Source organism: Lutra lutra, chromosome 14 (assembly GCF_902655055.1).
Source record: "Lutra lutra chromosome 14, mLutLut1.2, whole genome shotgun sequence".
NCBI classification, from domain to species: Eukaryota; Metazoa; Chordata; class Mammalia; order Carnivora; family Mustelidae; genus Lutra; species Lutra lutra.
In genome coordinates, this window is record NC_062291.1 from 38,499,117 (window position 1) to 38,525,733 (window position 26,617).

The 26,617-nt window shown below is 46.4% G+C and overlaps 1 protein-coding gene across 29 annotated transcripts in view; it reads right to left on the reverse strand.

The window, feature by feature from the left end:
* The window catches only part of KCNMA1 (potassium calcium-activated channel subfamily M alpha 1), a 729,891-nt gene that overhangs the window by 196,223 nt on the left and 507,051 nt on the right, over positions 1–26,617 (reverse strand). For all 29 annotated transcript variants that reach the window (XM_047701854.1, XM_047701853.1, XM_047701852.1 and 26 more), the window contains exons 10-13: positions 13,022–13,132; positions 10,362–10,467; positions 8,527–8,609; positions 4,851–4,920 (exon numbers count right to left, since the gene is read on the reverse strand). In XM_047701854.1, coding sequence (XP_047557810.1) covers positions 4,851–4,920; positions 8,527–8,609; positions 10,362–10,467; positions 13,022–13,132 — 370 coding nt within the window. The remainder of the gene's footprint in view (positions 1–4,850; positions 4,921–8,526; positions 8,610–10,361; positions 10,468–13,021; positions 13,133–26,617) is intronic.

The following is a 26,617-nucleotide window of genomic DNA, read 5'->3' on the forward strand; positions in this document are numbered from 1 at the left end:
TGGATGCCAAGACTTTATGGCCCTGAAACGCCTATTTCTCTCCAGGTACCAGCAAACACCAGAAGCATCCTACAGAAGGCTTCCCTTCACTGTCAGGATAACACACTACGGTTGTACCTACTAGAAGAGAAGATGCCATTATGGAAACAAGAACAAGTCCAATGGCTTCTTGTTCTGCTAACAGAAATACCCTTCTTGTGAAATCCCTTCCTCAAAGTCCTGTGATAGTTTCACAAGTCCTAAGCCAGCAGTGACTCCTGGGAGAGAAGACCGTATCCTCCCTAACGAGAGCAAGGTTAAAAAGTTTGGTGTGTAGGCTATGGTGGATGGTAATTTCTGCCAAGCTGAGTATCAGAGACCTTCTCCCATCACAGGCCTGATTCCAACCGATCTTCTTGCCCCTTACACTGTTTCTCTCCCAACTCTTCACTGGCTGGCAAAGGCCACCTTCCCCCTTTACTAACCTTCATGGCACTTTCAAGCAAGTAAATGAACAATCAAACAAAGCCTTTTCCAGAGAGTCTCTCATATCCCCATGTGCCAGGTTTTTGAAGGTATGAAGTCCGGGCTCTTGGGCCTTGGGTCCCCCCGTCCCCATCTGGTTTGAGTTCCTTAGACATATTTCACATGTTATTACATGGTCAAGTCAAGTCTGTTTCAGTTCTCAGGCTTCCATATGGCCTCCTTTCATGGGCCATTGTATCTTCCCCAATTGTGGGGCAGGGAGCAGGGAGGGATGTACCAAAGGCCAGGAGGAACATCTGTGTGCATGAGATGAAGAGAGGAAATTTCACAAGGAACTCAAATCCTCTGTTTCTGACACTTCTGTCCTTCATCTGAGGGATATTTGGGTCCACTGGAAAATGCCAGCATCACTGCACAGAAGTCTAGAGGTAAATCTTGGATCTGAAGAATGAGGCCTGATAAAACAGGCGTAGCAGGACCAGGGTCCCCCTTTGATTAGCCACTGGACCACTCTTCATCTCAAGAAGGAGGAATGTGAAAATATGCTCTCCTGGGAAACCAGTAGAGGTCAAGTCCAGTCCCAGCCTTCCCTATACATAAATAACTTTGAGAAAGCCACCAAAGGAACAAAGTTCACGACAGAGAAAACACTTCAACACTATTGCCCAAGTATCTAAGTATTTTTAGTGAGAAAGCTCAAAGAACTTGCATCACCATTGGGCCATTGGGACTTGGTTTCTAGGTCCTAGACAAAGACCTTTTTTTTTTTTTAAAGATTTTATTTATTTGACAGAGATCACAAGTAGAGAGAGAGAGAGAGAGAGAGGAGGAGGAAGCAGGCTCCCTGCCTATCAGAGAGCCCGATGTGGGACTCGATCCCAGGACCCTGAGATCATGACCTGAGCTGAAGGCAGAGGCTTAACCCACTGAGCCACCCAGGCAGCCCAACAAAGACCTTTTTTTTCTAGAATCTATCCGGAAAATTAAAAATCCATTAGCAGCTAAGTCATCAGAAGTGATACTTTACTATTATATCATCAACTGTTCTTTCCTTGAAAAGCTTCAAGACATTTACAACACTCAAATCAAAAATGAGTGCCCTGTACCATCTTCTTTCTGTGTTCAGAGACATCTGGGCTGGGCTGAGTGTTTCTCTCCATGAAATCAGATCCACTTTAGAGAACACCAGTCCTTCTAGAAGGCCTGCTGTGAGGAACCACAGTTTGGTTCAGTGGGGTGGGCTGTATTTACAGAGAAGGTGACAGCTGGCCATTCTGTCCTTAGCTCAGTGCCTGCCAAGTGACCACGAGTTGTACCCACCAGAGCTGTTCTGTCTGGGAGAGCACAGACTCCCAGTCTGGGGTCACACTGGGATGCTAGCATGCACAGATGGCCAAACGAGGACTAAATGTGATAATGGATGTCAAGCTCTTTTAAAACCATAAAATACGCCACAAATATCTAAGATTACTATGATGACAAACTCAGGACCAATTTTACTTGGAGAGAAGTAGGCAGCTTGCCTACATCCCTTTAGGCCCTGGAATACCAGCATCATTAGAGCACAGGGAATTGAAATTCTTTATGTTTTAAGTCTCATATCCAATTATGGAATTAACTATCACTTAAAGTGTGTTGAGTGTAACATAAGTTTACATACACATACCAGGTTCTTTCAAGAAAGCAAGTTTTAATGGGTGGAGATCTCTGGGCATTTATTCATGGATGAAGAGAAAGGACAGAGAGAGGAAGAAAAATAAGACTGTAAGGCAATGGGGAAAAAAAACAGATTAAAGAGAAGGTGGGGGGGGCGCCTGGGTGGCTCAGTGGGTTAAGCCGCTGCCTTCGGCTCAGGTCATGATCCCAGGTCCTGGGTTCGAGCCCCACATCGGGCTTTCTGCTCAGCAGGGAGCCTGCTTCCTCCTCTCTCTCTGCCTGCCTCTCTGCTTACTTGTGATTTCTCTCTGTCAAATAAATAAATAAAATCTTTAAAAAAAATAAATAAAGAGAAGGTGGGAGCATCTCACAAAATAGCACAGTTATAGAGCAGGGTGACAAGTGTCCATCTGCAATTCTATGAGGAATGGGATGACAATGACCAGTGGACTTTTTGCTCCCTCTAAAAGAGGGAAAGGAAATGATCGAGAAAAGTGGGCTCATACATTACTCATCCTACAGGGGCAAAGTCTCACACGTGATTTTCCCTGACTCTGAAACCCCGACATATTCAGGTGATTCTAAGCAAAAATATGTTTTCGGCACATTTCCTGAAAATGTGTTTTCAGGATTGGTTGCCATCATTTTTTCCTGAATAATTACCATGAAAAGGTTTGTACCAGAGTCCTCAGCGTGGACCAGACATTCACTGTGGCTATTGTCATGTGAGTACTGACCAGGTTCCATCCAGATCCTAGGTCCATTCAGCTACTTGGACTTTGACAGAAATCACAGCTAAAACCATCCTGAATTTCTTGAAGAGGTGGCATCCATACTCATTGGAAGGGGAAAAAAAAGGAATTGACAGCCCTTTCTAAACATACTACATTAATTTCCCTCATCAATCTAAATTCAGCCAAAAACCTAAACAACAGCTTAAAGCACTCCCACACTGAATGAAATTTCAAATCATAAATGAAAGAAGAGTTTATTGCCTGAGGAGCGGTCTCCAGCCACAGGCTTGCTAATAAAACTCCCCTCCACCTATAGGGGCTGCTGTCTAGAAACTTCTCCAGACCGATGCATGTGAGTCCCCCATATTCTCACTTTATGTCTTCCGTGTCCTTGGGTTTTCCAGAGATGAACAGGACAATGGGATCTTGGGTGCCCACCACCAAGCCCACTGGCTGGAGTGTAACACGTTATGCCGTGGAAGCACCTGCCGAGGGCCGGGCAGTGGGCAGCAGACCCAAGCGGTAGGCTGGTCGCCGACAGCAGGCCCCACTTCACAATGGCCTCTGATGGGCCTCCACGAGGCGAAATGGGGCAGCCCTTGCCAGTAATTAAGAAATAATGGCATGGCACTGGTGCATTTGGCAGAACAGGGTCTTCTCTGGGTCACCTGACTGCCTATTTCGTAGGGAATATGGCCTAGAAGATGGACATACACTCACTCATAACCCAGCGGGGAGTTATTGTGTTCAGACAGAACACCTGGTTCCAGGTACTGAGCAGCCTCCGGTTTCCCAGCCTCATTACGGGGAATAACCCGTTCCACATCAAACGGAGAAAGGTGCCACCTTCCCTCCCCCAAAGCTGTTTCCCTGGGAGCTCAGTGACAGGCGGTGTGAAGGAGCAGTGCCTTTGAATGAGAGACTGAGAAGTAATCACAAGCAAAACAGCATAGACTCCAACGTTTGTTTTCTTCCCAATCCCCTTCTAAACTAGAACAGGAGGAAAATTCCTTTATGTCTTATCTCTGGAGAGCAACTTTTTCCCTTGGTTCAACCAAGCCTGTTCTCCGCTGCAGCAGGAGAAGGCCGAGTTCCTCATTCTCCACCACCCCCCCTACCCCCTACCCCCCGCCCCCCCACCCCTCACCCCCCCGCGTGGTCTGCTCCTCCACATCACCTGGTCTCTGGTAGCAAAGCCCTATCACTCGCCTGGGAAGCTCTCTACCCCGGACTACCACGTCCGTCCCTGAGGGCACAAGGCAGGACTCCTTCACTTATACGTCTGGGGGGTTAGGGAGGTCAGGTAGCGCACTGAGCACACAGCAGTTAGTCAGGAGATACTGAATGAAGAAGGGAGTAGAGGTGCGCCTGGGTGGCTCAGTGGGTTAAAGCCTCTGCCTTTGGCTCGGGTCACGATCTCAGGGTCCTGGGATCGACCCCCGCATCAGGCTCTCTGCTCATCGGGGAGCCTGCTTCCCACCCCCTCTCTGCCTGCCTCTCTGCCTACTTGTGATCTCTCTCTCTCTCTCTGTCAAATAAATACATGAAATCTTAAAAAAAAAAAAAAAGAAAAGAAAAGAAAGAAAGAAAGAAAGAAAGAAAGAAAGAAAGAAAGAAAGAAAGAAAGGAGTAGAGCACATAAAAAGTGGACATTGTTGAAACTGGGATCTAAGGTTAAATCAATATTCCAACCTGGGGGTCCAACAGATGCTGCCTTCTAGTGAGCAGCAGTCAACAAGGTGCTTGCACTGAAGAAAGGCCCCAGGGAGGTTTGTACCCAGCACTCCTTGTCTAACCCTTTGGATTACAACAGCACATGTGTGCACGTGTGTGTGTGTGGGTGGGTGGGTGCGTGTGTATGTGCATGTGCACATGTGTATGTGTGCACGTGCATTTGTGTGTGTGTGCACACACAGCTGTACAGTGAGAGGAGAGAGACCAGGCATGCTTGTGCACCTCTGAGCTTGCGACGGGCCCCGCCTCTCGCTGTCCTACCTTGTTGTGATACTGTAGCATCTGAGTGATGATTCTTATCTTCGGGTGGTAGTTCTTTATGGAGATTACTCTGAAAAAGAAAGAACCAAAGCTGAGGCAGGGTTTGTCCTACTCTTGGAGTCTGACGTGAACACGAATTTGACTGTGCCCAGAGTGAAGGCGGGGCCAGCAGCCAGGACCATCCAGAAGGCTTGCCGGCACAGGGCCTGGTTAAACGGTGTCCCTCACCATACCCCATGGCAGCGTGAGAAAGAAATCAACAGAATGGCCACAGACTGTGCCCGGGGCAGGAAAGAAGAGAGTGGTTCTCTGGTGCCTTGGTGTCGGCGTGTGAGCCCGTGTAGTGGGGCTGCGGCTCCAGAGCAGGGTCACAGGCTTACTGCCTACGGAGACATCTAAATAAGGCGAGCTCAACCCATGGGCCGAGGGAGGTTTGCAATCTCACATACCCTGGGGACAAGCCTAGAAGTAACTTGCTCTGAGTCCAGTTCTCCAAGTTAACAACTTGAGACAACAATGACGAATCAAACAACCAGCCTGACAAATGATACAAACTGTCACACACACATGGCCACTGACAAAAATGATTTCTGAGCAGGGCTCTTATGTTGGGATCAATGACTCAGCCTTCGATAGATAATAGAGTCTAAGTGAAGATTTTAATGCTGGTGGAAAATAAAAATCCAAGGCCTGGCTGGAAGGCCACCGTCTGGTAGAAAATTCCACTCTCCCCTCCCCCTACCACCCAGACAAACTGCCCTCAGTCTATACTGCCTATGAGTCACTGCCCTTCCCCAATCCACCCCTGGCTCCTGCTCCCTGAGACTGGGCTACAAATGGAGGAGTAGAAACACCTGGATTCCAGTCCCAGTGCACTAAAGGAACTGGGTGACCTTCAGGAAATCCCTGGGTTCTTTGTGACTGTTTCCTCATCTGGACATTGGGGGCAATGGTACCTGCTTTATTTATTTCACAGACTTTGGTATGAGCAGCAAATGAAAGACCAGATGTGGAAATGCTTTGAAATCATTAAAAGCTCTCTCCACGTGTAAGTTATGGTTTTTGTCATTACCGACTCTGTCAGAGGTGACATTGCACATTTCCTTCTGTGACAAGGAAGGCTAAAGAATGGAATTCCACAGGACAGCCCACCGCGAAGCCTAATCAGAAATGCGAGTGCATGTATTAGAACCACCCCCACAAACTCTGCACCAAGAAACCTCTCCATGCTTCATGCCTTTTTGGGGGGAAAAATGGAGAGAAGGCAGTCAGGGAGCAGTTTTATCTGAAAAGCTACAACTTGTGAATTTAGGAAACGGATCGCACAGAAGCCTCTTCCTGCACAAATTCACCCTGGGCTTTTGCTCTTGAAGGAATTCATTTTATTGTTGAAAAAGTGTTGTGTTGGCTCTTGCTTATAACTCAAGGACTCTGAGCTTCAGTCAGCCCTGAATTCCGTTCACTGCCAGAGCGGGGTCTCCTGCATTAGCTCATTTCAAATGACTCTTTGACATTTTAATTTCAAGAGGGGCAGATTGGTCTCATTAAACTAAGGAGAAAGGAGGATTACACAAATAAGGGAAAGACAGAGCCCAGTTTTTAACCCTGAACTTTCCATTTCCTTTTGCTGCCTGGGCCTTAGTTCTGATTCTGGTTACTGTATGGCTTCACCACATGTCTGATGCTACCTCTGTCCTGTAATTTTCATGCGGTGGCATCCCGCCAAACACCCTGGTAACTTACAAGTCTTCATATCGGCCCTACTGCAGGCTGGGCTTAAATGAAATATTGCCATTCAGAGAAATGCCCATTTCCAAACTATTACTCATTTCCATTATTCACTTTTGGAAGGGGGAAAATAAAAGCACTAGCCCCAAAACTTCTCCAGGGGTCAACACATTGCACTTTATTTTCTTTTGTTTTTATGTTTGAAAATCTCACTATCAGGAAGACTAGTTCCTGAAAGGCTACGTTTTTATCCGTTTTTATCATTTCAGATGACATGAAAACGTGGGGAAGGATGGAAATCCTAGTTCAGGAAGGGGGTCCCTCTGGAGCACCCGACGGTGAGCTGTTGTAGTCACATTCCAGCTGTGACTAGTTTAGGGAGTGGACCCAGGTGTGGACCCATGTCCCCATTCCACCACCTCCCTGCAGGCTGGCAAGCACCATGGGGACAAGAGTTCATGCATCAACTTCCTTAAAACAACTGCGCGAAAACATATTGCCAAAGAAAAGTGGGAGGAAAGAGAATACTGTGCCAGATGTCGCTTGCCAGACACAGGGACCAGATGCTGAGGGAAAGACAGACGTGCTCATCCCTGATGCACCAGGGGAGTCCCCCACCTCAGTGATGGGAAAGCTCATGTCACTTGGGGCCACCGATTAGAAGCAAAGGAATGGAGACGGGAGCATGGTGATGATGCCACTTCCCAAGACCTCATCCCAGTACATTCCCAGGCTGCAGCAAACCAAGCTGTGGGGAGAGGGAGGTCTGTCTGGACCAAAGGACGGCTGCTCACAATTAGGCAAGAGTTCCTGGGAATGTAGTGGGAGGGAATGTTTTCTCTTAGTTCATCTCTTCTCCAGAAGCATCTCTGTATTATTCCCTTCCAGGCCTCTTAACTACTCTGCAATGTAGGCCAGAGGGGAGAAGAAGAATCCTGAGGGGCTTTAACTCTCCAGAGCTAAATATCTTTTTTGGCATTCCATTGTTGAAGAACAGTGTTCTTCTGAAATGAGAAAAGAAGAGGGAGTAGGGGTCAGTAGTGTCAGGTCAGGCCAGGAGATGGTCTTCCATGGGCCTCACCCATTTCCAGGGAGGGCACTGGGTGGTGGTCTCCAGAGTGTGTCCCTGCCCACCCAAAGATGTTCTGTAAAAAAAAGGTGGTGGCGGGGGGGGGAAAGGGAGGGTTGGAGTCAAATAGGTTTGCTAACTTCTCTGTCGATCATTATCTTAGAAAAGCATGTTAGTATTAAAAGCACTGAGAAGGCTTTCAGTGAAGACACTGTTTCATTCTGGGAAACCGGTTGAAACAATCCCATCAGTCAACCAACTCCTCTTTGAGGGGGATATTAATCAATGCCACAGACACACTTGGAAAGTTCCAACATGGAGTTTCTCAAGATTGGCACTACTGACATTTGGAGCCAGATAATTCTCTGCTGTGGGGAACTGTCCCCTGTGCATTGTAGGACGTTGAACAGCACGCCTGGCCTCTACCTCCTGGGATGTGAGCAGCGTCATCTGTTCATTACAACAACCAAGAACATCTCCAGATATCTCTAAGTGTCTCTGGGGGACAAAATCACCCACAGTCAAGTCTTGGCAGGTCCATTCCCCCTTCGGGAAAATGGTACCTTACTTCAGGCCTACACCCATCTCAATCTCTCTTTCCTAGTCCTGTCTGAAACATCTCAAACCCAAGACCCACTGTGAGCCCCAGGGGTCCTACCTGCCAAGGATAAGCTTCCTGTCTATGATGCCTTGTGGCACTGCCCTCCACAGCCACCGGCACCTCAGCTCCCCCTGGACCTATGTTTGTGGCAAGGTATAGAGTGGCTCATGAGGGAAAAAAGTTTCCACAGAGATGATGTTCTGCAGAGAACCCAAAAGGGCAGCCAAGGGGCTGCAGAGCGCCAAGCCCAGAGCTTTCCCTGGTCTCCCCGGTGTTACCTCATTATGTTGGAGGCGTCTTCAGCATCAGGGTCAGCGCAGTACTTGTTGGCAAGGATGAGGCATGCGTCTGCTGACTCTATCTAAGACACGGAAAGGAAAATCACAGAACACAAACATATAAATAGCCATGCCTGGTTGCAGTCTTTCTCTGTCGACAGCTTTTGGGGAATCTGGTGCTTTGCAAGGAAAGAAAAAAATAATTCTGAGAGATTATAGTTTTTGTCAAAAGTGTAGCTCGCAAGTTCTTATTATGGTATAAACATTTCATCTTGTTGTTGTTCAAGGGTACAACGTGGACCTTCATAATTATACTTTTCATTTGGCATAGTGACTTAGATGCAATCTTTCCAGTTTTCTTTAAATAACAATTAACGAAGCCTTTTGGTCCCTTCTCTGCCTCCTTTTCCTACCAATGGATCTACCCCATCATCTTAATTTTTCTGGTCGGGAAATGGCGTCAGATGAGCTAAATCCCTTCTCTCAGGTTACCAAGTTAATCGAATAGTCAAGGATTCAGATATTGAGACTCCAAAGTCCTTCATCTGACCTTTTTCACATCTTAACTGTGGAACAGGAGGAAATAAGAGCCCTAAATCAGATAACAATTCAGTATTATTTAGTATTCAATTAGCATTCAGATATTCAAAAGACAACAAATCTATGTATATGAAATGATGTGTTACAGATGACCTCAAAACCTACTGACTTCTCTAAACATGAGCCAAAATAAGATTTATGCCTTTGAGGGAATGATGAGTTATGCTAATAATTGCTTGCATCAAATTAGGTCCTTGAACAGTAACTATTTTCTCCAAGTTCTCATTAGATTTCACATTAGTCATAACTTGGATCATGTCTGGATAATATTAAGATTAACTAGACTCTATAAGCATAAGAATTCTTGTTCTGGCTCAGGTCTGCAATCTGTCCCACTTGATATGTTGTACTTAATAGACCATTCCTGCATTTTGGTGGGAGGCCATTGTTTCCTCCGCAGTATGTCACAAATTGTCTCTAGTTTTCTTTAATAATCCAAAGAATTTACCCAGATCCTTCTGCTTATTCATGTTTGCCAATGACATTATTTACTTAATTATGTAGTGACCACAGTTAGCATTTAGAAGTCAGTGGATTCACAATATTAGTCTATATCCACTGCCATGCAAATATTGAATGTGTTTACAAAATCTATATAAAACGAGCAAAATAGCAGATGTCACTTTGCTCTATCCTTTTACTTTATAAGCCTCAGGTCTGCTTTATAAGAAGATTTTTAACTTAACAGATTTTGGAATGAAAGATTAGCCCTTTACCAAGTGATATCAGATATCTGCATGTTTAGTTTTATGCTTTTAGTCTTTGGTGGCAGAAAAAAAAAAAAAAGGAAGCTAAAAATGTTTTATGGCCTGGCAGAATTTTATTTATACTTTATCCTTCATGTTATGCTCCTTTCCAATATAAATAATAGATTTCAGAGCTACACAGAGACCAACTTAAGTATTTAAGATGGGAATTACTTGATTATTACATTGTATATGAGGTTACCGAATCCGTACAACTGGTCTACTTCCTTGAGGAGTGCTGACATTGAGGGAACTGGCAAAATAACTTTCATTTTATGACTATTCCAAGTGAGGGAAGTGGCCTAGCAAGTGCCAGCGGAATGAAGCTCTGGGACCAGGGAAAGGGTGATGTCAAGGCTGGTGGCATCTGACTTATCTCATTAGGGGTGCGGAGGTGACTCTTGGCCATCCTAGGAGGCATGTGCCCTCACCACAGAGTCAGTCCCCTCTCAGATGGAATAAAAGCAGAAGTCACCTCTTACTTCTTACCTTGACTCTTGCAAGATCATGTGGATTGAGGACTGAACCCTGATAAAATTCCACCTGAGTAAAATGTCGTTTGAACAGAGCCTCAAGCTCCAGGTTAGGGGAAATGCTGGCAGGGAGAGAAGAAACAGCCATTAATATAATAGATTCCGGTATTTCTGCTTCCATGGCCTTCTTTTTTTTTGACTTCCAAAGAGAAAGACCTAGGAAAAGGCTTTCACCTTCAAAGCAGCCCCTTTTCTTGACAGAAATAAAAGTTTCACCCTCGAGAGAAATAAAACCCCAGCCCACTGAAAACCCAAACCGTAACCAAGGTAAAATAAAGAGGCTCACAGTTTTCACAAAGTCGGAGGCCTATGAGGCGAAACGTCTTCGACTTTGTTAGGAACGGAATCCCGACTTTATGAATAGAGAAACGGAGCTGTGACATCAGAGATTAGCCGAAGGCGCCCCCTGGCAGAGCCTCCGGCCGTTCCCTCCCTCAAAGCCTCTTCTCTGGTTCTCAGCCACATGGACTTCTCATCCCCCAGGGCCTGGATCAAAACATGTCACCTCTGAGCAGCCACAGACCGAGTTAATGTACTCTCGGTACTGCTCTTGATTCACACATGTGTACTCTATTCATCATTCTCGGTGCTGAACTGTCCAGACATCGTTCCCCTTGGAGAACAAGGATTAAAACACTGATTGACCCACTTATCCATTTATTCCTTCTGTGGAGATGAAAGATTTCTACTCTCTATAAGGTATCAGGCTAGGCGCTGGGGAGATGATATTTGGTTCAAACCTACTAGGTTCCAAGAACTGTGTTTGTCCATGCTTGCCTAACATTCATTAAGTACTTAGTAGGAATTGTTAATGTTTTCCAGCACTTACTATGCGGCAGACACCGTTTCAAGCACTTGACAAATATTAACTCATTTAAACCTCAAAACAGCCCTGGAGGAAGGGATGTTATTAACCCAAATCTTCAAGAGGTTAATTAACTGGGCCATCTACTACAGTGCTGACACTGACAGATGCTGGCGACACGAAGGTGAATCCCAGCAAGTAAAGCATTGGCCACTGGCTTGTTGATTCAGTCTCAAGCTGTGGGTGAGAGAGAAACCAAGCCTGTGCACATTGGACCAGTCTTTGAGACCCATTACTGGTTGGGCCCCTCTTGGGAAGTCTGCCTGGTCATGCGAGAAATGCTGGTCTCTCCCTGAAGCAAGTGCCTGGTGCAATTCTGCCTCCTGATGAAACTGACTTCAGTCAATGAATATAGGTTAGATGTTGAGCTCTCATTGTTGCACACGTGCTCATCTTGAAATCCCAACCGATATGAGGGCAAAACCTACGCACACTACTTCTCCTGAACCTCCCATAATGCTCTGCAGAGGACAGGCCCCTCAGCTGGTAAGGTCAGGCTAAGCACTGAACTGAATCTGTGAGTTCTGCTCCTGCACTCATGGCCTGGCTGGTCCTTTCAGAACTTGGAGAATTCAGTGTTGAGAGGCAAAATGCTGGCACTCAGACATGGTGATCAGTTTGGTATTCTATGGACAAATGTCAAAAAGAAGGAGATGCACAGAAGCTTATAGGGAAGTCGAATTCCATGGGATCTCAGGGCAGGATTGAGTCCTGGGCCATCAGCCCGCTATGCAGCCAACACCAACTCATAAGCTTTATCCCTAGATAACTTGGAGTTAGTGCTGGCACTATGGTGGCCCAATGTCCATCAAAAAAGATGGTGCCACCCAAGTCAACATGCCTAAGTCTCCAGGCTCTCTATCCCTTTGGCAGACTAACTTTTACCTAAAAGGGGATCAGGTGAAGCTTAAAGTCCCAACCACATTGAACAGGAGAGGTCTTGCTTTCCTCAACTGTACAGCAAACATAGTAAGACCTATCTTCCACAATAATATTATCTTCCACAATAATAGCAAATATTTATTGAGCACTTACTGTGTGCCTGATTCTGCTCTGTATTCTTTATATGGATTATTTCTTTTCATTCTCCCTACGGGGTAGAATGGAACCACTGTGCTCTCCCTATCTTATGAATGTGAAAACTGGGGCCCAGAGAGATTAAATAACCTCTTCGGCAAGATTTATATAGAATACTCTGAGTTCACAGCATGCACTTTGACTCCCTGTGTTGATGAAGGGAGAGACCGTATGCACGGGCAGGGACCAGCACAGGGTCCTACACTGAGGTTTCTAGAAATGGCCATTGTTGCTGCAGCTGTTATTAGTACTTCATACCCTGCTTCCTCTTGTTTGTGTCTCGTCTGACCACTCTGTCCCTCCTGCCCTTGTAAAGAATCCACACTAGACAGCTAATTCCACACCAGACACTGCGGACACACCTGGATCGAGTTGATCGAGACAGCTGAAGGGACGGTAATGATGTGTTTAACCCATAATGAACTTCACTCTTCTTTGCCAGAATTGCCTCCACAGAAGCAGACGCCATTCTCACCACTGAACTAATGTGTTGGTTCCCTTTCCATGGTTCCATACTGTCCTCTCCAAGGAGGCCATCTGGGGTCATGGCCGATTCAACTCTGCACTGACCCCCCCAACATGGCACCCACACCACCACTCCTACAGACACTCAGGGAGTCCTCCTCAGGGTGCCTGGTTGAGTGGAGGGTCTCGAAACAGCAGGGGCCCCTTACTTGTGAAGAAAGACGATCTCCACATTGACATCATCCCGGTCCTTGTGCAGGAAGTCCTTCAGGAAGTTGGAAACACTCTCCAGAGTGATGTGTCCGCAGACCACAATGTGCCTGAACAGGAGAAGCCAGTTAGATGGGGCCAGCCCCGCGCTGACCCGGCACCCACCCCAGGCAAGACAGAGGAAGCGCACAGCTGCAGGGAAGCATTCCTCTCCTCCCCAGGCCTCCGTGAAAGCCCAGCTCCCATCCCCAGAGGGCCGTGAGGCAAAGCAGCGGTGCTGGCAGGTGCTCAGAGACTCCTCGGCAGAAAAGGCATATGGCTTCTCACCTGATGCTGCACAAAATCCTATTAAAAGCCCAACCGTTTGGCCAAGTGGTTTTATGCATTGAACAATAAGTGACATTATGCTTGTGCTTAAATGCTGCATTATCAAGTCCCTTGCAGATTCATATCTTTCCCTTTCTGCCCACAAAGCGTCCTCTTGAGAGATTTACCGAATGAGTCTTGGTTTATGACATAGAGCTTATCAGGTAATGAGATAACAAATCTTGCTGAAACGATGATTTTGTGTGTAAGAAAGCGGACTTTTATCAGGGTGGCTAATGTGCGGCTTGACACGTTATGGGCTCTGCTGGCCATAAGCAGTAAAAAGGAAATTTTGCATTTTTCCGCCATAACTCCTCCGACAATGGGGGCATGTAACACTTTACAGTAAGTGAGCATTACTCAGGGCTAAATGGGGATGGGACGCCTATGGAATTGCAGATCACGCCACAAGCTGTGTATCCCCAGACAGCTGCCTCCCTGGGCTGCCCAGGACTTCCACAATAGCCACAGCATTCTACTTCAAGATGGGGAGAAACTAGAAAGGGATGAGGCATGAATGGTTTGCCTTGATCCAGCAAGGTTTGGACTTCTGTTTCCAGAGATGGTGGCTTCCCTTGGAGAGATGAGCCTCTCTTCCAGAACTGCTGGGACAACCGTCCCACCTGACATCTTTGGGCTCCTGGACCCATCTGATGAATCTGAACCAATCTGGCTACCCGGTGGCCCTTGACATTTGCTATCTGACGCTCCATCAGGACTAAGCCCTTTGGTACAAGGGCTAGCCCCATGACCCAAATCCGGGGCCTGACTGTGGAGAGGCAACCTTCTGGCTTCTAATAAGAAGACCATAGCAACGGGCTCAGGCCAGGTCCTTGTGCCTCTCGGCTGCTAGGGACAGAGGCTGAGTCCCTGCCCAGGTTCTGAGGCAGGGGCAGGTGGTGAACACTGAAGCACGTAATTTCGTGGGAAAAAATTTTAGAACGTCTAGGCCCCCTGCACCTCATAATTGCTCGGCGCACATTCCAACAAGGCAGAAAGCTCATTGGCTGGAGGCAGCTCATAATGGGAGGAAGTGATGATCGCTTATGCAATGTTCCATTAGATGCCATTACAAGAGCCTGCCCTTTCGCTGTAATTTGGTGCTTGACTAAGTATGTGAGAATAAGGCAGTAAACTCATTGGTGAAAGGATAATGATGCAGAACAAAGAGTAAATCAATAATATGCACAATGCAGTTAATAATATCACCATTATGGACTGTTATTGTTACGGTGCCACACTTACTCTGTGGCCGGGCAAGCGAAGGCCAACCTGGGGAGGAAAGACTGTCTGTGGGCTGCCTCAGAAGAGATGTTCCAACACGATCACTTTGTTTTCTAGCCAGGACCAGCCAGGTTCAAGGAGGTCCCTTGGCCACCTCTCCAAATGCCCCACACCCACATGACTAACTCCCTCTGGAAATACATCGGGTGTCAGAACACGGGACATGAACCAAACACTTGGATTACATACATTTTTATCCTGCCATCTCTTAAAATATTTCTTGTAGCACATGGGCATTTATATGGACAAAACAGGCTGCAAAGGGATTTGCATGTTTTACATAAGATTTCTGATTCTGAATTTGCCAGGGGTGTTCAGAAAGTGACCAAGACACAGGGTGTCCTGATCTGACATCCAAGGCTGCATGGGGACAGTTCTAATGTTTTCTGTCCACAGACTTCCATGACTGCAAACAAGGCCAGCATGAATCCGACGTATGGGCACCTCCACAGGACACATAGGTGGTGGAGGTCCTCCCGTTCACCTGGATGTGAGAATAAGCCAGACGGGATCCCTTGCTCTGCCACCAAGGATGTGTGGGATCTTGGGCAAGCTCCTTATTCCTATCCAACAGATGAGGGATCTGAGAGGTTAATGCCACCCAGCCAGCTTCCCGCCCCAGGCACAGCAAAGCTCAAAGTTCTATACCAGTAGAAGCCTGGTGATTATTCAAACCTGGACTCGAATCAATGATAGGTCCGGGGAAATGCCTGAACATTCATCCTTCCCATCCTGTATGCAAAGGACTGAATGAACAACTGCCAGCATTCCCTCTCCCTGTTCTGAACTCATTCATCTCTAGGACAGATGTGTGAGAAGTGGAAGGGAAGGAGATGAGTTCACCCTCTCACCCTTGAATCAAAGGCCCCGCCAGCTGATTTATTCAGCCTTAGAGAGAGTCAGGGTTCTCTTAGTTGAAAATGTGCTGGGTACATATAAAATATATTCCAATGCAATCAATATTATCCCTTAAGCCTTTAATTAGCTTTCAGTTCTCTTAAGAAGTAGACAAATGCAGGCAGGAGAGGAGAGAAAAAAGAAAAAGGATTGACGTTTCTCATTTGAGGCTAGCTGTCCAATACCATTCTAGACAATTGAGAATATATATCTTTTAGCTACAGCATGATTTCTGGGATGGAGAGCAGCCTTTATCAAAAAGGGAGGGAAAAAAATCTTCCTTCTACATAATTGGTATTTTTGCTCAGAAAAAGCGAGATTGATTGAAAGCAGATTGCCTTTTTGCCCAAGGAGAGTTATTAGGCACATTATCATGGCAACCTTGGAGAACCCATATTGTTCCAATCTGTCCTATATCTGATTTGAAGATTTATGACTTCCCCCCTTTGTGCCAATAATCATTTCCCTCCATTTTGTTTTCCATAGAGTGGAAGTTATCAAGAAGCCCACATATTGAACATGTTTGAATGCAGTTAGAGTTGATGGATGGGTAGAAGTCACCTCTCTAAGTCAGCATCTGCATTAGAAGACTGGCTCCTACCAGCCTGTGTCTGAGGGAGCACGGGGGGCCCTGAAGGAGCACAGAGCGACGGATGGTGAAAAGGGAAAATTTACATTCCAGAAATATTATCAGGACTTTTGAAAATTCCAGGAACCAGAGTTGGGGGAAGGATGTTATTGCAGGGAAAAGAGAAGCATAGCTTGTTGTATCCTCAGTGACTGAATATACAATTGAAAGCATTCTAAGACTGGGAGCAGGGTGTGCCCGCCTTCGCACAGAATGACGGTTATTCACGGTGCACGATTTGAAGGATGCCAACAAGATCCTCATCCAAAATTATCTGTGCCCGATTCCATGACATCTACTATGTGAGATCCATACTACAATAGCCCTGTGTTAGCTCAGTTCAGTCACTAAATAACTAAATGGTCTTAGGCAAGGTACCAATTCTGTATTTTACAACTCTAAAGTCAGAGTCTTGGAGGGGCTGGAGCTAGTACCTGATTCATGAGGTTATCTTGAGGATTTATTTAAATAGATGATGGCTATTGGAAGTATTATTAAATGGAAGGATTCATGTGATATCTATAAATCAGTAGGTAACCAATGTAAAGTTCTCTAGGGCCCCTCAAATCCCATCTGATCCTCAAACAACCCTAGTTTCTACAACCTGCATCTTTGCAGATAACTTCTCTTAACCTCAATTTCCTTAAGTCGCATGCCTGACATCCCACAGCAAGAAAGTGACTTGCCCAGGATGTGACCCAGGTCTCTGGCTCTAAGGCTCACTGGGATGAAAGTGATGGGTGCTGAGAGCAGAGGCTGGAGCATTTCAGCTTCTGCTCCTTGACGACGGGCAGGGCTGGGCCTGCAGCATGTCCTCCTCATCACAGATTGGAGGGGAGGCTGAAGAGATTCTCACTGGGCCAGGAGAGAGGCTTAGCCTGGGAAATGGTATGGAAAGAGATGATTCTCACTTAAAACATCCTCCTGTTACAGGATCACTCGATGTTGGCTGCACATGCTCAAGGCAACAAAGGCTGAACAATGGCAGAACCTCTAAATCAGGTTCTTTTACACCGAAGCCACATAATTTGGCAAGCCAAGGGATGGCAAGGTGATGCAGATATCCATCTTAGACATCATATACTATGTCCAGCCCAGGACTGCCTCACCAGCCCAAGGATCCTGAAGATAAATGATCCATTTACGATGGAGAATATTTAGGAAAAAGTTATACTAGGATGGTAACTATTCCCAATGTGGCTCTAGATTTGAACTTCTTTAAACTATTGGCATTCTTAATGATGGGTTTCTACAGGGCCTGGTCACGTGGTTTGTGAAGACGGCCAACAAACTTAAATCAATAACCATTTCTGATCTAATGGGACTTCTTTGTTTTTAAAATTTTGTCAAGTTCTCTAAACAAATCTTTCTTGGGATAAACTAATGTTAATGGCTGGATTAAAGGATTCCTCTCTGATGCATGAAGAAGTGTCTGAAATGCTAGAATAGTAGCAGATGGCATTTTGTGTAATGGGGTTGGTCATCCAGTGTAAGCAAGGACGCCTGGTTTGGGGGCAGGGATCTGTAAACTCGGCTGGACCGAATTAGGGGTGGGAAACACTCATGTGTCATGGAGCAAACATGGCATCAGTGGTTGAGTGCAACAACCACAATAAGGATAACGCTTGACTATTAGCCACTGTATCAGGGTTTATCAAACTACCAAGTGCTTGTTTCATGGGTATATCTTCACTAAATGAATATGGATGTGCCTCTCCCATCATAAAGCATCTCCACCTTCAGAATGAAATCCCATGCATTCTCCTCCATCAGTCTACTTCCTTTCCTGGAGATGGTGGAGGGAAGCCAGGATGCCCCAGTTGAGTTGGGACATGTTTCAGAACACAGTTCCACTGGCGCCTTTCAGAATGGACAACTTCGGCGAGGTAACCTAGGTCACAAGGCATAAGAGAAGGATGCCGGGGTGGGGGGATGGCAAACTCTTGAAGGCTCCAGTGAATGAAGCCTCCAGAGACCCACTGAAGTTGAGTGGAGCTAAATGAGAACTAAAAGTGTTGCTTAGAGCCAGTAACCTTGAAAAAGGGAACTGTGACAGGGATGGGCCCCACTCCACAGACTCACATCATCTTAGTATCACAATGGCCCTTCGGGAATGTTTAGTCTAGTACCTCCACTATTATTTTAATGTGGAAACTGAGGTACAGAGTTTCAGTACACGATGAGGGGCAGAGCAAGAGCCGCACTACCTCCTCACTTTAATGCCTCCTAGAGAGAAGGAGGGCTGATGCTGCTGAAAGGATCCTGAGCTGGGAATCAGGAGACTGGGACCAGTTACTACAAAACAAAGGGCCCAGACAGAGTGGGCTGTACCCACAGACACTGATGGATTCCCCCCACCAGAGTTCCAGCTCTCTGCCCCTTCTAGTCCGTGCTACCAGTGTATCTTGTCTAGACGTCTGCAGTACTTCCTAATTCAGTTCCCTGCTCACACTCCCCGCCATTCCCACCCCCTCGAAACAGCCAAAGAGCAGGACTGAGGCAAATCTGACTGCATCAAGTTCCCCCCATGGGGCAGGAAGGTCTCAGATCTCTCTTTAGCAAGAGCCTCATTCTAGGAAGACAATGTAAAATGCACAGCTCTGGGCTGTTTATTTTTAAAGATACTATATCCATTTTTACTGGAACAAGTATAAAGAACTTAAAAAACCCATAGCTATCCTGTCACAATAAATCACACAGAGTAAATTGAAAATCCTATACAGCTTTCCCTGAATACATTGTGCTCACTTTGTCAGAGAGGCAGATGAAACGTGGCATATATTGATCTAGATGTCTCTGTAAAACTATAATATTTATATCAAATACATATGCTAGAATCTCTTCTGTCTTTCTGCTGAGACTTCTAATCATGCTCTTCCCACCCACCCCCCCTTCCCCCCGCCACCATTGGTAGCCACCAGCTTGATGGGAATGAATTTTAAGAAGCACTTGTCAAGGGAATTCAGCAGCATTTTATCATACAGAAAGCAGGGTACAGGTGGTGAGAGGCCTACAACTCAAATCACACAGTGGTCAGTACTCCACGTTGTCCCTCCAAGGTTGAATTTGAACCATTCAGTGTCCACACAACTATTTCTCCAAGACGCTCTCATTCAAGCTGAGGTTTTGGCAGATTCTGGCCTTGACGTTCCATTGTCACCTGTGGTGCTTTCTCTGGCTATTTTGTCACACAGCCTGCCCTGGTTTGGGTTGTGTCCTTCAGGGTGACGGTTACCGAGGCTTTCCCCTGAGGTGCAGGACCCCACTGTCCAAAAGGAAGGAAGCTTACCCACCTCCCGCCTTCCCACTTCCTCCTGTATGGAGAGCCTGTCCCACAGGAACAGACTTCCACGTAGGGGAGTTCACCTTTGGCCAACAAACGCTAGCCCCAGGCTGTGTGGCTCCCATCCTTCCACCCTACCTAGAGACCTGGCTCAGGAACCCCAAAGCTTGCTGGGCTTTCTGGAACTATCTACTGACCAAGAGGCTGGTTGGTAAGGTGTGCTTGTCTTGGCCACCCTCTGCCACCGCAAGTGTAGAAGAAACCTAACAGTTAATCTCGAGCCTGTCAGATCACTGGCTGCTTCTGCCACCTCAGATCTACTAACCAGGTTCTGCTAACTTGTGCAAGAAGAGTCCAGGTAAGGAGGACAAAAATAAAAACAAAACAACTGGGAATGTGTCTCAAGGCCACAATGTCAAACCCTGCCTGTAGCCATTTCCAGTTAACACAAATGGAAAAAAACAAAACCAGCCAACGAAAAGCCCAAGGAGGTTTAGAGATAAGAAAATCTCCTACCCAGGGCCACAGCTAGTACTTTGCTAATTACAAAGAGAGGAAATGCCTTCTCCCTCCTAGTGAGGAAGAGAATAAAGTAATCATCTCATCCAGCTGTCAATAGAGCTATTGTGGAAGAGACAGGCTGTTTTGCTGTTTCCCTAAACAGGGGCAGAAGGCTGAGCAAATTGTTCCCAACAGTGCAGCAAAGGCACCTCTGTAAAACAGAGCCCCAAGGTCATGGGACAGACTCCTGGAAGCTCCCTCAGTGAATAGGGAGATGTCCTGACCAGACCAGAACTTTCTGCACAAAGCATGTGCCTCTTCCCATATGCAGATGGTCAGGACCTAACCCACTGCCAGAGGGGTCTGCATCTATGCCTCCCCCATCGGACATCACGATTAGATCTCCATAATCAGATCACACACAAGGGATGACCACACCTCTTTCGTAGTTTATTGCTACAAAGGAGCTTCGGTCCAAGTCTTAAAAATAAATTCTGAGGGGCACCTGGGTGACGCAGTTGGTTAAGCATCTAACTCTTGGTTTCAACTCAGGTTGTGATCTCGGGGTCATGAGATTGAGCCCCACATCAGGCTTCAGGGCTCAGCACAGAGTCTACGTGAGACTCTCTCCCTCTACCGCTCACCCCAAGTCTCTCAATCTCTTGCTCTAAAATAAATAAATTTTTAAAAATAAATCAATAAATTCTGACAACCGCAGTGTAGGACGCACTGGTTATACTGACCTGTTCAGCAGGTACCTTCTCTTCTGTCAGTGGTACCTCACTTTTAATTTGGGGAACCAGTCCTCTCTAATCAGATACATCCTTGGGACCTTGAATCAAGGTGCCCTGCCTGAGCTAGGCCTATCAACGCTTCTCAGTCTTGCATGGACTGACCCTAAGTCCCAGTGGGATCCATCCTGCCGGCAAAACCCTGTCATGACCATCCCTGAGTTTCTGCTTGCCTGGCTCAAACACGTCCTTTCTGAAATCTTTGCTCATCAGCTTTCCTCTGAATTCCGTAAGGTACTCTAACCTTCTAAGAAAATGCCTTTTTTGCTTAAGTGAGCAAGAATCCATTTCTGTTGCCTATAACCAAGGAGCCCCCCACTGGAAGAGCCACTTAATTTTCACAAGGATTCAGTAGGCTGGTGGTGTTTGGTTTCTTTCTCTCTCCTCTTTCTCTTCTTCCTTCTTGGAAGACGACTTATACAGCCATCTGAAGTAGGCTCTCACAAATAACATGGTGTCTCTCCCCAACACCCTTGCCCTTCCATGTTTTATTCATCCCATTACTGCAGGCTTGGTGGCCTCTGGCCATTTTCAGGTAAGTCAGTCTTCCTTTGACATGATTCTTCCAATCCTAGATGGTGCTCTGCTCTTACAGAGAAATCAGGGCGCTGAACAGCGCTCTCTTCTATGTAGATCAAAGTAGATTTGCCTGTCTCCACTGGGTGGCGCTGCTTCTGAACACAAGGGACCCTGACAAGACAAGACTAGGGCAAAGGTGAACCACACCCTTCGGGGATGAAGGTGGAATAGAGGGAAAACAAGTTCGAGCAAAGAAATGGTTCGTTCTTTGGCCCTTGTGGAGGGGAGGTATATTAGCTTTGATGTAAAACGCCAGCCCCACCTCCCTGCCAACATCCCTGGTAAATCATGCACCATGGCCCTAGAGTTGTTGGGACTACTTTCCCATAAAGACAATCAAGTTGACACATCGTGGCCCTGTTACCCAGCCCTACTCAGGGTGTGGCCCCAGTCAGCCCACACCTCTAGCTATCCAGTCCACCCTGAGTAGACCCAGCATTCTAGCTGGCCTCCAGCATCTGTTATACACATAAGAATTGGGAGGAGTCCACACATTCCAGGGCTCACTGAGGCATAACACACCACCAGGGGTCACCATAGAGGATGAAAAAGAGAGGGTTGGGGGTGGGGATCAGCAACTCCCCCACCCTCTCAAGTCGCTCTGCACCTATATTTGACTGGGTCCACCATTAGATCCACAGGAGGTTTTGGGGGGCACAAGTCCCCCTGCTATCTTTGCCCCAAACTACTGTAATGGGTACATTTTAACAATATGAATTATCAACTGCTATTATAAGCACTCCATGTAAAATGTCTGCAGCCTTCATGATTTCACTGAAGAAGATTCCTGCCAAAAAAGCATTTCACTGGAATGATGCTCCTCCATCATCAAGCTTCTGTTTAGAAGCTTGGATGGTTCCGATGGGTCAAAGTCTCAGGTAAGCTCCAGGAAGGCATAATCACATGTTCTTGCGCATCCTTTAACCACGGCACTTAGCACAGTGACTGGGACACAGCAGGGGCTCGCATGCTTGTAAGCTGAGTAAACATGCTGGGATGGGAACGTTCCTAAATCTGTTCTACAGCCCAGCGGGCATTTGCCTTTGAGGTCTGTAGTTAAGGTCACAAAACCTCTCTCAGAGATGGCCATGAACCTGTCTCTGAATGGCCTCCCTGTCCCCTAATTAAGAAGGCACACGGAGGGGAGATAAGATTGCCTTTACTGAAAATCGGTACCCATATCTGGAGCCGTCCCCATGGTTCTGGAGTGGGAGCAGGTCATTGTTACGCAACACTCACACTAGATGTGGGAGTTTGAACCCTGAGAGACACAGAATCAGGTTTCCATAAGCCTCACACTGCAACAGCCTCTAAAGTTCTTTTACTAGAAAGAGACAATGGGCTTGGACAGTTAGAAAATTTCCTGGTACATGATGGCAGCATCAGTGGGACAAACCCCAAATCTACTAGGAACCATGGTGCACAGCTCTGGAAAGACTTCTATCACGATACACGACATAGCAGGAAGGCAGAAAATGCAGTGCAACGTGCTCTCGAATGGTGGTGTTTCTTCTCTAGATTTGGAACCTACCCAGAGAGGATTCACCCAATCAAACGTGAGATTGAGCAGAAAGACTCTTCAGGGATTATAATTAGCAAAGTCATATTTGGAATTCTCTCTCTTTTTTTTTTTTTTTTAGTAGAAGAAAGACTATCTGAGAGCAAAAGTCTAGGTTTGAATATGACTTTTTATTTTTTCTAGGTACACAGTTCATCTCCCACCTACATTTCTATTCTTGTTTTCAGAACAATAGCTGGAACATTTTGATAAATGTGTGGAAGGGAAGAGAGACAGCAGGAAAGTAGAGGAGGGGAGGGGGGACAAGCCTTCATTCCATTAGTATCATCAGGAAATCGATTTAATATGCATCCCGGTCTCTTTAAATAGAGCTTCAAGTTTGAAAGGGACTAAAGATGTAGCTTGCAAGAATCCAAAGCAGATGCAAAGAGAGAAGCACCCACCTCCACACCCACCAAGACCCCTCGCATCAGAAGGGAATACCTAGCATATTACATTATATGACACAGCATCTAATGACACTTGCTTTGGGTATCTGCCCCCTCGGTTCTGAATTTCAGAAGTAGTCAAGGGGTCATTTTCCCAAAGTATTAGGGCAATCTCAATTCTTTTTTCCTCCCCCAGAAGTTTAATGCTAATCAAAGCAGAATGTCTAATCAGTCCAAGATGGTCTGTCAACTTGAATTATCTGTTTGCCTTCCTATTTACTGTATCTGTCTGTCTACAGTTCTTCGTATCTTTGTGAAGATCAGTTATTGGGGCCTGTGTTTCCTTCTGACTAGAATGGCTACCAGATGATCCTTCCTGGTGATATGTTGATGATTTGCTAATTTATGGCTTTTAAAATCGAGGAATCTGAAAACATTGCTGGGAGTTCAGGCTGCGCATCACGTGGGCCACGCAAGGAGAGAGCTGAACGGCTTGCTTGTCAAGGGATAGAAGTTCGTGTGAAAAGCAAAGCCTCTGTGACATTTCAACCAGAGTGATGTCTGTGATCTAGAAATCATGAATGGCATCCTATCGGAAACACCCCCCATAGGAGTAGACCCCCACGGACCACATCAAGCTGTGCAGAAGGGAGAGGGAGTACTGCCCACACTGTGTGTAGAGGGGAAAGGGAAGGAAAGGCGTATGGTACTGGGCCCAAGGCAACACCACACGAATTAACCCCACATCCTATTCCCAAGTGTTAGAGTCAGCCCTTATCAGAAAAAGTCCAGATGGAAATGTTATTGTAGGAAGACGGTCACCTCTGGGAACCAAGAGGGGAAGCTTATGTAAGCTCTGAGTTTGAACTCCCCAACCACTTTGGTGGCCAAATAATGTATAGCTCAAGAGTGCTGTGGCATATTTGGAAATCTCTATGGGTGTGACTACATTTATCCCAGTGCTTGTGTGTAGTGAGCACACAATAATTACATGTGGGATGATAGTGATGAAGGCAGGACTCACGCTAGCTCTCCTGGGGAGGGCATAGACTCCGAGATAGATTAAGTGAGTCTTTGTAAAGAAATACCATTGACCTTTGAACAAATGGGGGCACCGACCCTCGTGTGGTCAAAAATCTACGTGTAACTTTTGACTCCCTCCAGAGCTCAACTATTAATAGCCTACTACTGACCCAGAAGCCTTACCAAGAACATAGTCACCTGACACCTATTTCATATGTGACATTTATTACAGACTGTGTTCTTATAATAAAGTAAGCTAAAGAAAAGTAAATGTTACTAAGAAAATCCTAAGGAAGAGAAAACACATTTACTGTACTATATTTCTCCCAAACAGTCCGCATGTACATGGACCCACGCACTTGAAGCCCATGTTGTTAAAGGATCCACCGCAATGTCTGTTCTGGCACCGTAGCTCCTCTAAGGTGCCAATCCTTTAAAAAACAAAAAGTGGTCTCAAACCACAGTGGGCAAAGCTTGAGTGTGGTTGAGAGAATGGAGTGGGACTTCAAGACAGCCAGGCAGGAGGGGATAGAAAGTGGTCTCAGAAAGGAACAAAAGATACACACAGAGAGAGGAGGAAGCAATTTCTGATCTGAGAAGAGGCACAGAATTAAATAAGAACCCAATAATAAGGAACCAGGGAAGACTGCCCTCTCTCAGTAAGTCAGTGGAGATGGCTATACAGGCAAAGTAGAGCATGAGAGGAAAATATGATTTTAAGACTTAGTCCCATGAAGGTAGAACCAAAGATGGATGGTTGTAAGAGGGGTTCATGTAATATGAATTTTAAAACTAGGGTGTTGGCTCTCCTCGGCTTAGGAGTACCAGAAGTGGGGGTCAGCAGCCAGGGAACAGGCTATACCCGGCCCTCCTCTGAAATGGCACCTCCCAGGACTTCTTCAGGGTAACTCATCCCTGTTTGTCTCTATAACAGAATTTTAGTCTTTTTTGTTTTCATTTTTTGCCACAGGCATTAAAATTTGTACTGGGTGATTTTGTCATTCATAGCCTCGCACGTTGCCTGTAACCTCCTGGTGACTGCAACGTCCCTGAGGACAGGTCCACGGGTAGCTTGCTCCCCACTGAACCCCTCGCACCCAACACAACCTACATTGTGCCGGGCACGGGGGTACACGGTGAACATCCGTGGACTGAAAATGATCCAGCAGCCATGATAACAGGAACAGAGAGGAAGGCAGGAAATGAACTGTGCTCCAGTATTTCCTGGGTCACGAAACTCTTGTTAAATTACTAAATACTCTTTAAAATATGACGACTACATTAAAGAACATAATAAAGTATCTGTTTTCATTTTTAAGTGGAAAAGCATGATAAATTCTGCCAACCTCTATGGCTTTAGGGCTCCCACCTACAATCCAGAGATGACGACTCACGTTGAAAGCAGAGTCTGCCCTAACTCCCTCCAGGAAGACCCAGCCTCCTGAACGAGAGAGGTACCACTCCCACCCAAGGCTCTGAAACAAGACCAGGGAGTGCCCCTAACACAGGACTGTCCAGGAGGGGCTCTTGCTACTCTAAGTCTCACGGACAGTGAAGAAACCACCCCCAGATCAGCCACGGAACCTAGCGGAACAGGTGGATATGTCTGCCAGGGCTGGGAACATTCTTCTCAAGATGCCACTCAGATAGGTTCTGCCTGGGGTGGGGGCGGGGGGAGGGAGGTGTACACACCTGGCAGATCACTACAGTCTGCCATGGCTGGTAACCTAGGAAATGAACTCCCCAGAGAGGGGCTGAAAATGTCGAGACCCACAAATAAGGCACAAATCTCATTTTGGTCAATGATCCCTCCATCCATTCTTGAGAGCCCCTCGTCGTTACAAACGTACAAGAGACAAATACATTTCTAGTTTCATCAAATGGGAAAAATCAAGGAAGAAATGGTTTTGTCCCCTCTCTACCTTTGGTCCTTGACCCTGGGGGCGGGGGGCAGGACCTTTAGAAGCAATAGCCGAGCATAAGGAAGAGAGAGGCCCTTAGTGATATTCAGGCATTTCTCTTCTCTCCATCATATGCACAGTGTTGTGGCCCCACCCATGGGCAGGGGTGGAGGAAAACATACAACCACAGGACCATGGGGTTCAGAACAGAAAGACGTGTCAGGAGATGATCGCTAGAGGCAGCACAACCGCATGAAGCAGACCGCCCCTGGGTTCAAATCCCAAATCTATCCTTTATTTGCTGCGTAATGTCAGGCAAGTCTCATAACCTCTCTGTTCCTTAATTTCCTCACCCACTGCAAAGGGAGATGGTAATGCTTTCTTTATGTGGTTGC